The following is a 14696-nucleotide window of genomic DNA, read 5'->3' on the forward strand; positions in this document are numbered from 1 at the left end:
AAGACAGAATTTGTTTTACAAAAGTCCCTTTATTTTCAAATCTTGACTTGCTTTGAAATGTATACAAAGGATTTTTTTCCTTGAAACTGATGTTAAATTGAAAAACACCCCTCCTCGCAATACATGAAAGTCTGATACTATTGGGCAACAATAAGTAAGCTGGATCTTAAACATCAGATTTCAAAATAACACTAAAGGAAATGTTAGCAAAAGTTGGCGATTTGACCTATAAAACTAGGCCAGGCGGGAACAACATGACAGGTCCCTGGTGGACTTTAATCAGCCCTAACACTGCACAGCCATGAGACTAACCTATACAACAAGCATGTCTTCAATTTACCAGTCTACTATATTACACACTAGGCTTTGGTCATGGTGACGTCAAATTCAACTCAGGAACTTCTCGTTACAGACACTTTGGCAAAATTAGACTAAGCATGAAAACCAAATAAGACGCTTTTCCATTTTTGTTTGACAAAAAACGAATTGTGTATATTTATATATATTGGCACTTCTAGATGTAAAAACACCAACCGCCGGTAGTATGACGACTGGAGGAGGGGTCTACCGCTGTACCAGCCTGACAAAGGCCTGGACCAGCTGGATGATTGGCTCCTGGCCCTCAAGGCCGCCCTTGGAGCCGGGGGCTGGGGCCTTGGACTGGCTGGAGGCCAGCATCCCGCTGGCCGGCGACGAGGGCGACCCGCGACGGAAGTGTCGGTACAAACCAGACAGGAGCGTGCTCTGCAACACGGGAGGGAGTTAGACGTCTGCAACAGGACTGTTCACTGGAATCACTGGTTGGGTTTCATAATCCTGCACTCCGACTAACCCTAAACCCTATCTCTCAATCTCTCAAGTAAAGGGTGGAGTTAGGCCTTGTCCTGTTACAGCGGTGTGAACAGAAGAAAATTGTTTGTGTGAGTGGATGAATAGTACTTCTGTATGGTGTAGACTGTACAGACTTGTGTCCTGACATGAGGCTTGTCTTCCCACAGGGAGAGTTGACCAGTGCTGGCCGGTTTGCTGTGGGCCAATCATGTGATAGAAAGTGAAACACCCTGTTCAGCCTGATTTAGAGTATAGTGGGTTGGCCTTTCAGCCAAAAGGTTTACAATTGGCTCCCAGTGTAAGTCACTATTCCTAAAAAAAAAAAAAAAAAGGACCATTCAGGTTTACCCTTGAACAGTTTTTTTTTTTTTAAAGACCAAGTTCACAAAAGCCTGCAGCAGTCCTACTCTAACTCCTAAAGCACTGCCCATAGGCACTAAGGACAGAATACATGTCTTGGACCTTACCAGTTAATTGGCATTGCAGAAGCAAAGGCCAGACCACTCACAAATGACAATCGGTGAGGAAGGACCAAAGCAACATGCTTGGTTTATCTAAAGCTTTGTCAAACGGAGTAAGGAGCTTTGCCAGAGGATTCCAAAGCCAACAAAGGCTTCTCTAGTTGCAGTTTGAATGTGTACTGCATGTTCCTGCTCTAGTTGAGTTCTCCATGTGGTCACTATACAGGGTCAACCAGTAGAGCAGTAGTGTGAGACGGGCCTCACCAGCTCAGAGCTCAGCTCCTGCTTGAGCCTCTGCTTGTCCCGGGGGAGGACGGCGGCGTCCTTCAGGCAGCGCGTGGCTTGGGACGTCAACACGTAGAAGCAGGTCTCCATGGTGAACATCAGCAGGGCCCTTAAGGTCAGCCCCATGTTAGTGTCAGTTCATGTTAGTGTCAGTTCATGTGCACCAAGGCGACTACTGGACTGGTTTGGAGCAGTGCTGCCTGGTGTTGGGAGTGGAGGACTGTAGTGTTGGGAGGACGTTGGGAGCTCGCTGGACTTACTTTAATGCCTGGATCTCGTCTGGGGAGGCCAGGGAGGCCATGTTCAGGGAGGCTGGCTCCTTCTTCTTCTCCATCTGCACAGACAAGCTCATGATGCTCATGGTGCTCATGGTGGGTGAGGAGGACATGAATCGATGAGCTGTGGGGGGGGCCCCTACCTCTCCCAGCATGCTGAGGGCCACGTTGATGGTGCCCAGCAGGGTCCCGAAGGAGGGGGGCACGTCGGGGTCGAAGGCGGGCGCAGTGAAGCTGAGGACGAACAGCGTGCGGTACTCGGCCAGGTCCATGCACTGAGGACACGACCCACACTCAGTACTGGACCATCAACAACACGACCCACACTCAGTACTGGACCATCAACAACACGACCCACACTCAGTACTGGACCATCAACAACAACCCGGTGGAGCAGTATGTGGCAGCGGTCTAACCCGGTGGAGCAGTATGTGGCAGCGGTCTCACCTGGTCCAGCAGTATCTGGCAGCAGTCGGGGGTGAAGCGCTGCAGCGTGGCCAGGGCCTTGCTGAGGATCTTGAGCAGGCTGCACTGCACCGTCAGCAGGGCCTTCTGCTCCACCTCCTCCCGCTCGCCTCCGTCCGCCTCCTTGGCCGCGGGCGGGGCCAGGGCCGCCGCACGCTGGGGCCGCGCCAGGGGCCCGGGGGGCAGCGCCTCGCCGTTCTTAGCCTGAGGAGAGGAGGGGGAGGGGGGGGGGGGTGACCCAGGGAACGTTCTACTGAGGAACCAGCCGCTGGAGAACAGAGACCACCAGACTGCCCTGGATATAGGACCATAGGCTATAGATAAGACCAGGTCACAGGACCACCAGACTGGATATAGGACCATAGGCTATAGATAAGACCAGGTCACAGGACCACCAGACTGGATATAGGACCATAGGCTATAGATAAGACCAGGTCACAGGACCACCAGACTGGATATAGGACCATAGGCTATAGATAAGACCAGGTCACAGGACCACCAGATTGGATATAGGACCATAGGCTATAGATAAGAACAGGGACCACCAGACTGGATATAGGACCATAGGCTATAGATAAGACCAGGGACCACCAGACTGGATATAGGACCATAGGGTATAAACGGTAGAGTGCACCCGGTGCTTTTTCAGTTTGGCTCAACGTTACTTTTCCCAGGGAGCGATTTGACAGGGACACCTTCTCAGGCAGTCTGCTGTTGTGCAACAGTCCCTTCACAAGCTCTCACTCCACAGGTGACGTGAAAGACGCTGGTAGTGTGGAGAGCAGTCATGGTGAGAGAGAAGCAGCCAACGCTCACCTTTGAGGGATGGGATTCCCATTACTCGCTTACTTTTTTTTTTTTTTTTTTTTTAATCGACGCTATATGGCCGTTAAGCTACCTGGAGGTAGTGGTGGAGCATCTTCTTGCTGTGGAGGAGATAGGTGCAGGTCTGGCACAGGTAGCACAGGTTGACCTGCAGGAGGGGAGAGCCAAACAGAGCCATCAGCAGCTCAACAGGTCAGGGGTCAGAGGTCAGAGTATGATTGAAGACTAAAAAGGGGAATACTGTAGTGAACAATAAACAGACATGTTAACTATCCCACTGGCCGATTTACTGAATTTAACATATCGGAGGTAGTGGTTTCTGGGGTCAGAGTGGGGTCACCCCAGGCTCTGGGCTGTGTGTCTCCTACCTGGACGTCCCGGAGCAGCTTGGGCAGATGGAACTGCCACTCGCTGCAGAAGCTGGAGAGCTGCAGCAGGAAGCCCACGGTGTGGTCCGCTTCGTCCAGACACACCAGGCTCTGCACCGTGCGGACCGCGTTCAGACACTGAACACACACACACACACACAGAGAGGGGGGCTCAAGCTAAACGTCTACAGTGTGGACTGCTTTAGACACTAACTAACCCGTTAGAACAGGTAGAACTGAGCCATCTACAGTGGGATTTGGTCATAAATTTTGTCATTTAATTAATTTATATTTCATTCAATAATTGTTCAATCTAAGGATGGACTGAACGGCTCTCTCTGATCGGTGGCCGAGACCACTATGGAAAAATAAGTCCTCTTTGAAAAGTTCCCTTCACTTGGGCCAGACTATCGGCATCATACAATAGTTTGATGCTCTTGCGTGCCTCGTGTTGTGGCTTTAGTGTTTCTGTTGTAACTTATGCGTTTGTTTTCTGTTGTGACTTATGCGTTTGTTTTCTGTCAATGCAGTTGTGTTTTTTTTTTTAATTCCAAAGCATGTTTGGTAGGCAGGTAGTTTGATCATCTGGGCCACCGTATCGATGCAAGGTCACCTGGTGGACGATGTACCAGAGTGACAGTCAAGCAATCATTCCCCTTGAGCCACCATGCTCAATCAGAGATTCAGAACCACACCAAAAGCTTTCTATATGTTGATGACATCATAAACTCTGGCTGGACTCCTGACTAAACACGTCCAATACTGGTTCTATACTGGTTCTGTAGGGTCAGAGTGTGAAGAGGCTACTGGTTCTATACTGGTTCTGTAGGGTGAGAGCGTGAAGAGGCTACTGGTTCTATACTGGTTCTGTAGGGTGAGAGCGTGAAGAGGCTACTGGTTCTATACTGGTTCTGTAGGGTGAGAGCGTGAAGAGACCTGCAGGATGCGCTCCTGGTGAACGCCCACAAAGTCCAGGGCCTCGTTGATGAAGTTGTAGCGCAGCGTCTTCAGCAGGCTCTCCATCAGCGCCATGCAGAGGCGGTACACTCCCGGCCAGCAGGGGGAGTCCTGCGCCTTACGGGAGAAACACTACACAGAGAGGACAGGATGGAACACACAGAGCTACAGATCACAGGGCTACACCCACGTTAATGCCTTCAGGACAATGACGGGTGCACTGGCCTCCAGGGAATGAACATCATATTCATGGCCATGATTTCATTTGTGTATATTCAATTACCAAGAGGAGGATGGGGTTGCTGGGGGGTTTACTATGTTGTGTTGCAAGATGTTTGACAGACAAAAGGACAAGAAGAAAAATCTAACAAGCGCGAGTTCTCGTCTTCAAAGTGTCTATATACAGTAGGCCTGCCCCCTAATAGTCGACCAAACGTTAGTCGATGAGAAGAGTCTCAGTCGAAGTTTTCATTGGTTGGTTAATCACGCAAAAAAAAAATAATAATAATTATATATATATATTTTTAACTCCATCAAATCATACTAATCAAATCAAACTAATTATAATATTGCCGTGTCGGCTCTGGCTGAGTTTATCTCCAGCTGAAGCTGCTCAGAGAGAGGATGGTCCATGGCTGATAAATGCTGTAGCACAAAGCGCTCCCTAGGGGGTGTGTGAGCCTCACCTGGGAGCCCCCGTTGGAGGACACTTCGTAGACGCTGAGCAGAGGGAGACAGATGCTCTGGATGAGCCCGGCGCCCGCCACTGCCGCCGCGCCCTGGACACCACAAAGCACCAGGTCACACTCTGGGTCACAGCACGCTTTCTCACTCTGCTGTCACACTCTGGGTCACAGCACGCCTTCTCACTCTGCTGCCACACGTCACACTCTGGGTCACACCACGCCTTCTCACTCTGCTGTCACGTCACTCTCTGGGTCACAGCACGCCTTCTCACTCTGCTGCCACACGTCACTCTCTGGCTCATATCAGATCTTCTCACTCTGCTTTCACACCAAGCGTTAATTTGGTCGCCTGCGTTAGGTCGTGCGACCAGTCACAAATCAGTCGCTGTAGTGATTTGTTTTATCACTCTGATTTAGTCTTGCGTGTATGAGGAAGTTGAGTTGTTGTGGAAGTACCAGAGTCTATTCCTAATATCATCCGGAGGCGCACACAGCTTTTGGCCGTGATATTATATAATAGATATTTATATATTATATTATATAAGGTCCGGGACCTCTATATCTAAAGTCCGGGTTCACTCCGGACTGCAGGGAACGGTTGGCCGGTTGAACGCTGATTGGCTGTTACATTACGTCACTCAGGGACTGAACGCGCTGATTGGCTGTCCTCACGCGACTGTCGCGGTAAAGTTCAAATATGTCAACTTGAGCGTCACACTGTGTTGCGCTACTAGATCCTTGTGATTGCACTCGCCCGTACCAGGGGGTTCATTATTTCTCGCCGCAGGTTTATCTATCGACAAAAGTCGCCTGATACGCGTCTCTACGTTGACTTGTATGGAGTCGCACCTCCTGTCACTTTTGTTGTGAACGCAGCATGAGGGTTATTGCATTTGGGAGTAAGATATATATAGGGTTACATGCCGATATGTTAAAAATAACCCTTATTATTCTCACTGTTCATTTCATCATCTTTCAAAACCTGCCTGATCTGAACGGTCTGTGTCAGGTGGCTTTAAGGCCCCCTCCCGAGGAGCCCAGTCTGCTGTGATCGTTCATCACACCCACTGTTGTTTTGCGCGTGCGTCGGTAAATTCACAGCCCCGAAAGGTTGTAAACATTGCGGGTAGCCGGGACGCGCGCCTTGTGCCCTTCAAGCACCGCCCACTGACGTTGCACTATTACCCAAGTAAAGTTTGAGCGCAAACAAGCTGTTTCTCTTTATTGTGGGGCGTTCTCGGTGGGCGCAAATACTCCCCCTGGCTCGGACCTACAGTTTTCTAGTTTAGCAGCCGTAAAAAATGTATACATACGTCATAGAACAGTGTAAAGGAAAGGAAAAGGGATGATATCAGCCCCTTAGGGACTCATGGTATCAGCCCTTAAAGGACTCAAGGTATCAGCCCTTAAAGTGGGCTGTGGGATGGAGGAGGAGGACGTGGGGATGAGGAGGAGGACGTGGGGATGAGGAGGAGGACATGCCTGTGGCGTGCGGGCCAGCGTCAGCAGCAGGTGCAGGGAGGCCTCACTGAAGAACAGGTTCTGTCTCAGGCGCAGGCTGAGCTCCAGGGCGCTGAGGACCGAGGGGAGGACTGGCACCTGCCTCATCACCGACACCCAGTGCTCCCCGTCCTCGTCCACGCGACACAGCTCCTTGGCCAGGTGGAGCGCCAGGACACACACCTGGGGAGCACAGCGGACACAGCACTGACAGCATGAGTCACACTGGGCCACGTTAAGAAGAATCTAAATACTAATGAAACCAGAGACTCAATCAACACTTAATGAAACCAGACACTCAAGCAACACTCGGATGGATCTTAAGGAGTTGTCCCTGTGAGAGGACAGAGAAATCAAACGCTGAACAACAATGACCTTCAGCACCACTCGCTGGTCAACCATCGACTACATACAATGACCTTCAGCACCACTCGCTGGTCAACCATCGACTACATACAATGACCTTCAGCACCACTCGCTGGTCAACCATCGACTACATACAATGACCTTCAGCACCACTCACTGGTCAACCATCGACTACATACAATGACCTTCAGCACCACTCACTGGTCAACCATCGACTACATACAATGATGCTGATTCCCATTATGTTTGTATTTAGCTTTAACACCATCGACTTTAACAGACTTTCGACTGTAATGTTGCACCACTCATCTTCAGCCCATCCTATTCATACTGTAACATCTCTCTATAACATGACTTGAGCCCCACCCCGTCTCGCTGGTCCCTCTGCAGGCTGCGGGGCGTGTCCGTCTCCATGCTGTCCCGGTCCTCCAGGGCGTCTCCCTGGGGGGCCAGGTGGTGGGTGCTGTCCATCAGGGCCAGGGCCTCGTCCTTCACCGTGTCACACACACACAGCAGGAGCTGGGGCAGCTGGGGGATCTCTATGCCTGAGGACAGAGAAGGCACCGATCCATTTATTAGGGCTGGGCATTGATTCAAAGTTTCAATCGTGTTAATCGCGTAGTATTGGTGGGTTATAGTATATATACAATACTATACTGGTATAGTATATATATATATATAGTATTGGTGAGTTATAGTATAGTATTGTATATATATACACAATACAGTATTACAATACAGTAGTATTGTATATATACAATACTATAGTAGTATAGTATATATATATAGTATTGGCGAGTTGATTTATCACACTTTGAAAATTCTACTTTAAATCCACTCCTATTTAAGATAAATTAGATCATCTAAAGGAATGACACAATATCATTCATACCAAATGGTCTAGTTTTTGCCTTTTAAGTACAAGTGATCTTGAGGGAGTTTTATGGACTCCCTCGGTGTGGGTCAAATATGAAACTTATGGAACACCACCAATTTGGGAATTGTAAACAGGCAGTTAACTAGTACAAATGTAAACCCACAGCTACTACAAGTGTAGGAGCTGAAAAGACAACGTGCGTTAATGCGTGTAGTGTAAGTGTAAGTGAATAAAGGAAGGCAGGCCGCTCACCATTGAGTCCCTGGATCTGCAGCACAGATATGAGTGCAGAGAAGACCTTGGCCTTGGTCCTCTCCATCAGCTGCTGGTCGGCCTGCAGAACGCTCTCCAGCACCAGGGCCAGGGGGGTCAGGATGTCCGGGGCCGTGGCCACCACACTACAGGGACAGCACCAACATTATCTCCATTGGATCATAAAAGGGACTGGTCTTACCTTTTTTAAACTGATGAAAACTTGATTACAAGGGTTATTACTTTTTATGCAGAAATAACCAGCAACACATTGTCCACATCCACCAACCTAAACACACATGTCAAATCAATTGAGAGGATAATGCATGGTGGTCCAATATTTAAGTGCCAACCCCCATTCCAACCCCTAGTAGCCTACACAGTGGACTGTACCATGGGGTAGGGCTGGGTGCACCCACATGTGAGGTTACTATAGGGGTGATGTTTGTGGTATTTTAAGTTGTGTTACTTTCTGCTAACCTTCTCCACTGCTTGAGGAGGATGAGGAGCAGCGTGGCCATCATGGAGCCCAGGCGCAGGCAGGGCAGAGACCTCGGCACCAGCAGCTAGAGGAGGGTCAGCAGTTAGGACCAGAGCAAATAAACCAATAAAGATGACACCTGTTGGCTCTAGTATTCATTTCGTCAGGTTAATTTCGCCTTTTTCCCCATGACTAAGACGAGACAATGACGAGGCAGCGCCAATGTTCTAAAGAATATGACTGTGTTAATGAGCCTTATTGTTGACGAAAAAAAGACTACAATGTTTTACATGAAAAAATAAAACGAAAACTGTGTTTTACGTTCAGTGTCGTTTACTGAGAACTTGTATAAGTACACCCGGATAAGTATCAGTCATGGAAATATTAATCATAACTATAATACACAATTATAAACCTTACATTAACCTTGTTTATATAATTACTAGTCAATCTAAAATGAACTGTTTACATCCTCCTTGGACTTTAAGATACCACCCTTCCTCTCTCTAACCTTGACCTCTCTCAGTTAGAGAGAGGAAGGTAGTTCAGATTTGCATTCCCACTGGAGCCACTGAGTCTGATACTGAGGCCAGGCCAATCGACTGACTTTGTTGTGTAGATTTGTTTAACTGTATTGCAGCCCTGTCTTACAGACATGTCCACTTCCCCCATAGTGTATTACAAATTAACTTGGCCTCTCCCGCCAATCCTAAATGCTCCAGAATGGTCACTCCCACTTAGCTTTGTTAACTGTATATTCCCTACCCACAATGCAAACGTTTCCCCATAAGAATCTTGTTCACCCATTGTCTCACTGAATGTATCCTTGGTAACTTTGCTGCCTGTACTTTCCCATGATCATGCTCTAATATTAAATCAAATATTTCGCTGGCCGACGTGTCCTAAAAAGAAGTTTCTCTTCATCAGTATCCAATGTGCCGCACGCTTTACCCTTCATACAGCCGTATGCGCGCAGGCACACCTGCGAGTTCTCGTTTGACTAAAACTAGACTAAAATGTTGAGACTTTGAGTCAACAAAAACATGATAACAAAAAGTGATATGTGAATGACTATGGTAAATATGAACTAATGCCTTTTTTCCACCGACAGTACCAGCTCAACTCTCCACCAGACAGAGCTACACACAGGAGCGTCTCCATTGCTGTCACCGTCCACGCCGTGCTCTAGCGCGCTGCCATGTTCAATAATCAATCACTATTGTTGACTGAACGCTGACGCTAGTATTTAAAGATGTCGGGTGTCGGGTGTCAGGCTCGGACGCCGCGCTCATCATGACTCGTCCAGTGGCGTCACTCTCTGGCCAATCGGTGGCCAGCAGCCTGTTTACGTCACACAAAAGCATCAGATCAGCTCTCTTGGAACCTCGACGGAGGAGAGACTAAAAAGTGCCAGGAAGCACATTTTGGCGATCGAAACGCAAGAAACGGCGGGCTGAGTCGAGGCGAGTTGAGCTGGTACTGTCAGTGGAAAAGGGCCATTAGACTACATTGAAAGATGTGCGACAAAATGAACACTAGTTGCCTCTGCCCACTCACAGCAGCTTTGGTTCCATCCAGGACGTCCATGAAGAGCTTCAGCTTCACCGACTCCTCCGTCAACTGCATCACGTCAGACTGAAGATCACAGACATGTTTTAACCATTTCGAAATCTCACACACACACACACACACACACATATACACACACATACACACACCCAGACCTACATGTGAGGTGGACAGGATGAGCAGCATGCGCCAGGCGGAGATGAGCATTTGGGTCTCCGGGAACGAGCGCACGCCCTCCTCCTCCGTCTCCGAGATGTGCACCACCAGGGCCTTGACGTACTGGGACCAGTACTCATAGCGCCGCCCGCTGGAGAACCTCTGCAGTGCGTCCTTCAGAGACGGCTCCAAGGAGCCGCTGGACACGTGGACCAGCGGTATTAATCCAGATCTTACTGCTATATCTTTATTATATTGAATATTTAAAAAGGTATTACAAAACCTAAAATGTTCACACACATATAATACATGCTGCATTATAATATAACAATCATACATCAGCATCAATGCCCCCCACACAGCCAAGAGATGAACACAATTATATAAACTTACCTGACAACGTAATAGATTTCCAGCCCAATGATCTTCATGACAAACGCACACGTCTCCAGAACACAGTACTGCAGGGGAAGAGGAGGTCATTATACTGACAAACCATCTTAATCATTACTCAGTGTACACCTGAGCAGCCACAGCCTTACCTCCGTCATGTCTGAGGGCGAGGGCAGGGTCCCGAAGAGAGGAGTTGTCAAGTTCTCCCAAAACTTATCTCTGTGAAAAAAGTATAATGTGCTTTACTTATTCCAGAGTAAAATAAGGGTAAAATAAATAAACGAACAATATATCAATGTCTGTCAAGTAAATTACAATAAATTACAATTCCAAATGGTATAGATAAATCCATAAGATGATGTCAAGATTGCCAGAGGAAGTCGTACTTGGTGCGTAGGACGGAGATGGCGCTGTCACGGCGGTCCTGCCAGAGAGCCAGCAGGAAGGCCAGGGCAGCGCGCTGCAGCAGGGGCGGGCACCAGTACTTCCCCTGCTGCTTGGAGTCGATGAGGTCCAGAACCACCTGCAGGCAGCTCCACTCCCCCAACAGGAACTCCTGAGGACCACCGGGGGGAAGAGACCAGAACACCTTGAGGCCAGAGCCACACGGAGGAAGACTCTCAGACCAGAACACCTTGAGGCCAGAGCCACATGGAGGAAGACTGAGACCAGAACACCTTGAGGCCAGAGCCACATGGAGGAAGACTGAGACCAGAACACCTTGAGGCCAGAGCCACATGGAGGAAGACTCTCAGACCAGAACACCTTGAGGCCAGAGCCACAGGGAGGAAGACTCTCAGACCAGCGGGGTCTGAGAGTCTGGACTCCTAGCTCCTAGCTGGGAGCTCAAGGTGTCCACCTTGAGCTCCCAGCTAGGAGTCCAGACCCACCGCCTGTTGCTCTGCATATGGGGTCACGTAGAGCTGACACTAGCCATGATTACAGATGCAACAATCAGCATTTTTGGGCCCGATCACGATCACCAAAACCATGAACTGCCGATCAGTGCCGATAAGCTGTGTTAAAGGGCAACACCGGATCACACTCTCCAGTTCATCCAGTGTAAGTTCCAGAGTTCCAGTGTAAAAGTACCAGTGTATGTTGTGGTGGGACCCGCATAAGTTCACCGGGATATTACGGGCAGATATTAATTGGATTTAAACCATGTAATTTAACAAGCAATTTTAAAAAAATGGTCTTACTTAAACGATGCATTAAAGGCTTAGAAAGGCAACCACTGCTTCAGAAGAACATGTAAACCATGACGACTGCATTGCCATATTCTCTAGCATAACCTTTACCCTAAGCTTGAGTTTACGTTCTGTTTGTTTTCTTCTTTGCTCACCTTTGACCCCTCACTACCGTCCTTCACCTCCAGGTTGAGGAAGAGCTCGATGAGGCCGGGCTGCGTTTCCACGGCGACGGTGAGGAACTCCAGGATCATGACCTTGATCCTCATGTCCTCGGTGCGGCTCTGCAGACGCGTCAGGAAGGCGTCGCGGATGGCGGCCGCGTCACTGCCGAGGCAGGCATACACCGACATGGGCGCCACCTGGGAGAGGGAATAAACACATTAGGGCTGGGTGATGAACACCTTAATAACATAACGTTACAGGGCCAGATCACCTGGGAGGGCTGGGTGATGAACACCTTAATAACAGCGCTAGAGGGCCGGATCACGTGGGAGGGCTGGGTGATAAACACCTTAATAACAGCGTTACAGGGCCGGATCACGTGGGACGGAAAGATGGTGCACAGGACAAGACGCAGTCATTGTGTTCAGTCACCAAGACCAAACCATTAACATGTAGACGATTTCATTGATCAGTTATAGGAACAACCAGCCTGCATCTCACTGGAGAGCGGGCTTCATTCTTTATGGTCGAGCATATACGAGTAGTCCTGTACTATATTCAGACCTGTGTGTGTCCCTGGACTTTTCAGTCCATGGTTTTGTGTCAATGTTGGAAAAAGGTCGGACACACATATTCGGACCACTCCCATGTAATGGTAAATGTAAAAGGCCCTTTATGGTACATTTTGAACAGATGAAAACAGACACAAATGTGCAGTAGGGTTGTGCCGATGGACAATGTCATCGTCCATCGTGATGGCTGACCGACAACACGATGGAGAGCCACCATTGTGATGCCGAAAAAAACAGAAAATATCTGTTTTAGTGTGTGTGTGTTAAATGAAATGGTTTTATATCTTAAACAAATTCATTACAAATAGGAGGCGCGCAGCATCAATATCCTAAATTAAAAAAGTAAGTCGGCCAACGCAGACACATTTTGCAGATTGTAAATTGACATGAGACATTGTAAAAGTTCACAATCCTGCTCCATGCTCTGTGATATTTTGTTTATCATCATTTCTATTAACTTCTGCGCGGCACATAAAGTGGTCATGTAGATTGGTCGTCTGCCCGTCTAATGCGCGGATCACACATGAGCAGATCACGTCAGTCGTGTCCCTTGGCTGTCCACTCTCATCAGGTCTAAATCCAAAAAAAATGCCATAAAAGCAAAGTAGTAGGCCTACCCTTTTTAGCAACCAACGCCATTGTTTCAACCCCCCCCCCCCCGATGACGATGTCATCGTCCATCGTGATGTTTTACTGTAAACATCGTCACCTGCCAATTTAGGGGACATCGCCCAACCCTAATGTGCAGTTCAGCAGACCTGGTGTTGAAAACATTTCATCACTGAGCCGGCCAGACGTCGGCGGCGACTCAAACTATCCAGCCCTCTAACATGCACATCTTGTGATGAGAGTCAGTTGGTAATCTCATCCTAAATAATATTAATGTGGACGCTTTCATCTAAAGCAGCGTACAGTGTCTTTTTATTAGTACATGTTATTAATGAGCAGGTCTCTCGCTCAAGTATTTCTACAGGCAGACTGCGGGCATTGGAGCTCGAACCAAGAACCTTGGGAGTCCCATCACCCTAACCCTTCCCCAACAGGACAACGGTAAGACCTGCTGAAAGAGATGCTCTTACTGTGGCGAGCCTCTTGAGCAGCTGGATGGCGAGGCGTGGCAGGGCGGGGTCGTGCTTGTGGTAGATGTACTTGGCCAGCACAGCGATGAGGTTGTTGCCATGGCCGCCGTGCTGGGTGAGGGCCTGCTCCAGAGGGGACACCACGTCAGAGGGCGGCTTCAGGCGGATGACGTTGTTGGTGACGGAGAAGGCCAGCTTCACCGTCTGGATCAGGATCTGCTCCGGGCCCTCTGTACCGCCACTGGAGATAAGAAACACAAGCTTCCACCTGAACTAGTGGTTCAATGAAGAGAAAAAGTTTCACAGCTATTTGTTAAAGTTTAATTAGTTTAATTAATTAGCATAGCTTTGGATCATTGAGGGTTGTGGGATTCACTGCCATTGGAATGTGATATCCATAGGGGTGCTTTGTGTTATTGACCTAACGATGGCTCTATAGGAGTGCTGCTGCCCGACCGTCTCCTGGGCAGGTGGACACCGCTAGACACTCACAGGCCCTACGTCTTTACTTTACCTCAGAACGCTGACGTCTGGCCAGTGAATATCTGTTGACAATCCAATATCTTCCTAACTTAAAATAAGATACTTTCAGACTACAGTAACTATGCTATAGAGATGATTACTTTGATAAAACACACAGCAGTGCTATGCTGCTATAAATGTCCCTTTCAGTTTTGATCTCGGGTCATTTTGTAAAACTAGTTGAACACAGGACATCCCCAGCCGGTTAGTAAAACTAACAATTAGTTGACAAACTATCATTTTAGTCTCAACAACAATCCAACGGCAAATACCTTATTTAAATATCCTGCTTCAAAACTAAAGACACAGCATAAAATAATATTTATTTATAACATGTGGGAAAACTCCAGTTAAAGGGCGATTGCTGTGTTTGAGGGAATGTCTCAACACCCTGGTATACGGTCATACCAGGGTCTTGAGA

The 14696-nt window shown here is 48.3% G+C and overlaps 1 protein-coding gene across 1 annotated transcript in view; it reads right to left on the reverse strand.

Annotated features, from left to right (window-relative positions):
• Window positions 1-22: 22 nt before the first annotated feature.
• nup188 (nucleoporin 188) overlaps window positions 23-14696 on the reverse strand; it is a 31105-nt gene continuing 16431 nt past the window's right edge. Inside the window, exons 24-43 of the mRNA XM_084483051.1 lie at window positions 13754-13994; window positions 12093-12299; window positions 11134-11303; window positions 10897-10966; window positions 10748-10815; window positions 10358-10553; window positions 10187-10264; window positions 8629-8714; window positions 8149-8294; window positions 7386-7564; window positions 6636-6836; window positions 5154-5246; window positions 4447-4599; window positions 3511-3648; window positions 3216-3290; window positions 2300-2521; window positions 1996-2127; window positions 1838-1911; window positions 1557-1686; window positions 23-744 (exon numbers count right to left, since the gene is read on the reverse strand). Coding sequence (XP_084339177.1) covers window positions 565-744; window positions 1557-1686; window positions 1838-1911; window positions 1996-2127; window positions 2300-2521; window positions 3216-3290; window positions 3511-3648; window positions 4447-4599; window positions 5154-5246; window positions 6636-6836; window positions 7386-7564; window positions 8149-8294; window positions 8629-8714; window positions 10187-10264; window positions 10358-10553; window positions 10748-10815; window positions 10897-10966; window positions 11134-11303; window positions 12093-12299; window positions 13754-13994 — 2839 coding nt within the window. The 3' untranslated portion in view covers window positions 23-564. The remainder of the gene's footprint in view (window positions 745-1556; window positions 1687-1837; window positions 1912-1995; window positions 2128-2299; window positions 2522-3215; window positions 3291-3510; window positions 3649-4446; window positions 4600-5153; window positions 5247-6635; window positions 6837-7385; window positions 7565-8148; window positions 8295-8628; window positions 8715-10186; window positions 10265-10357; window positions 10554-10747; window positions 10816-10896; window positions 10967-11133; window positions 11304-12092; window positions 12300-13753; window positions 13995-14696) is intronic.

This window comes from Micromesistius poutassou (assembly GCF_964030765.1).
Source record: "Micromesistius poutassou genome assembly, chromosome: 18".
NCBI lineage: Eukaryota > Metazoa > Chordata > Actinopteri > Gadiformes > Gadidae > Micromesistius > Micromesistius poutassou.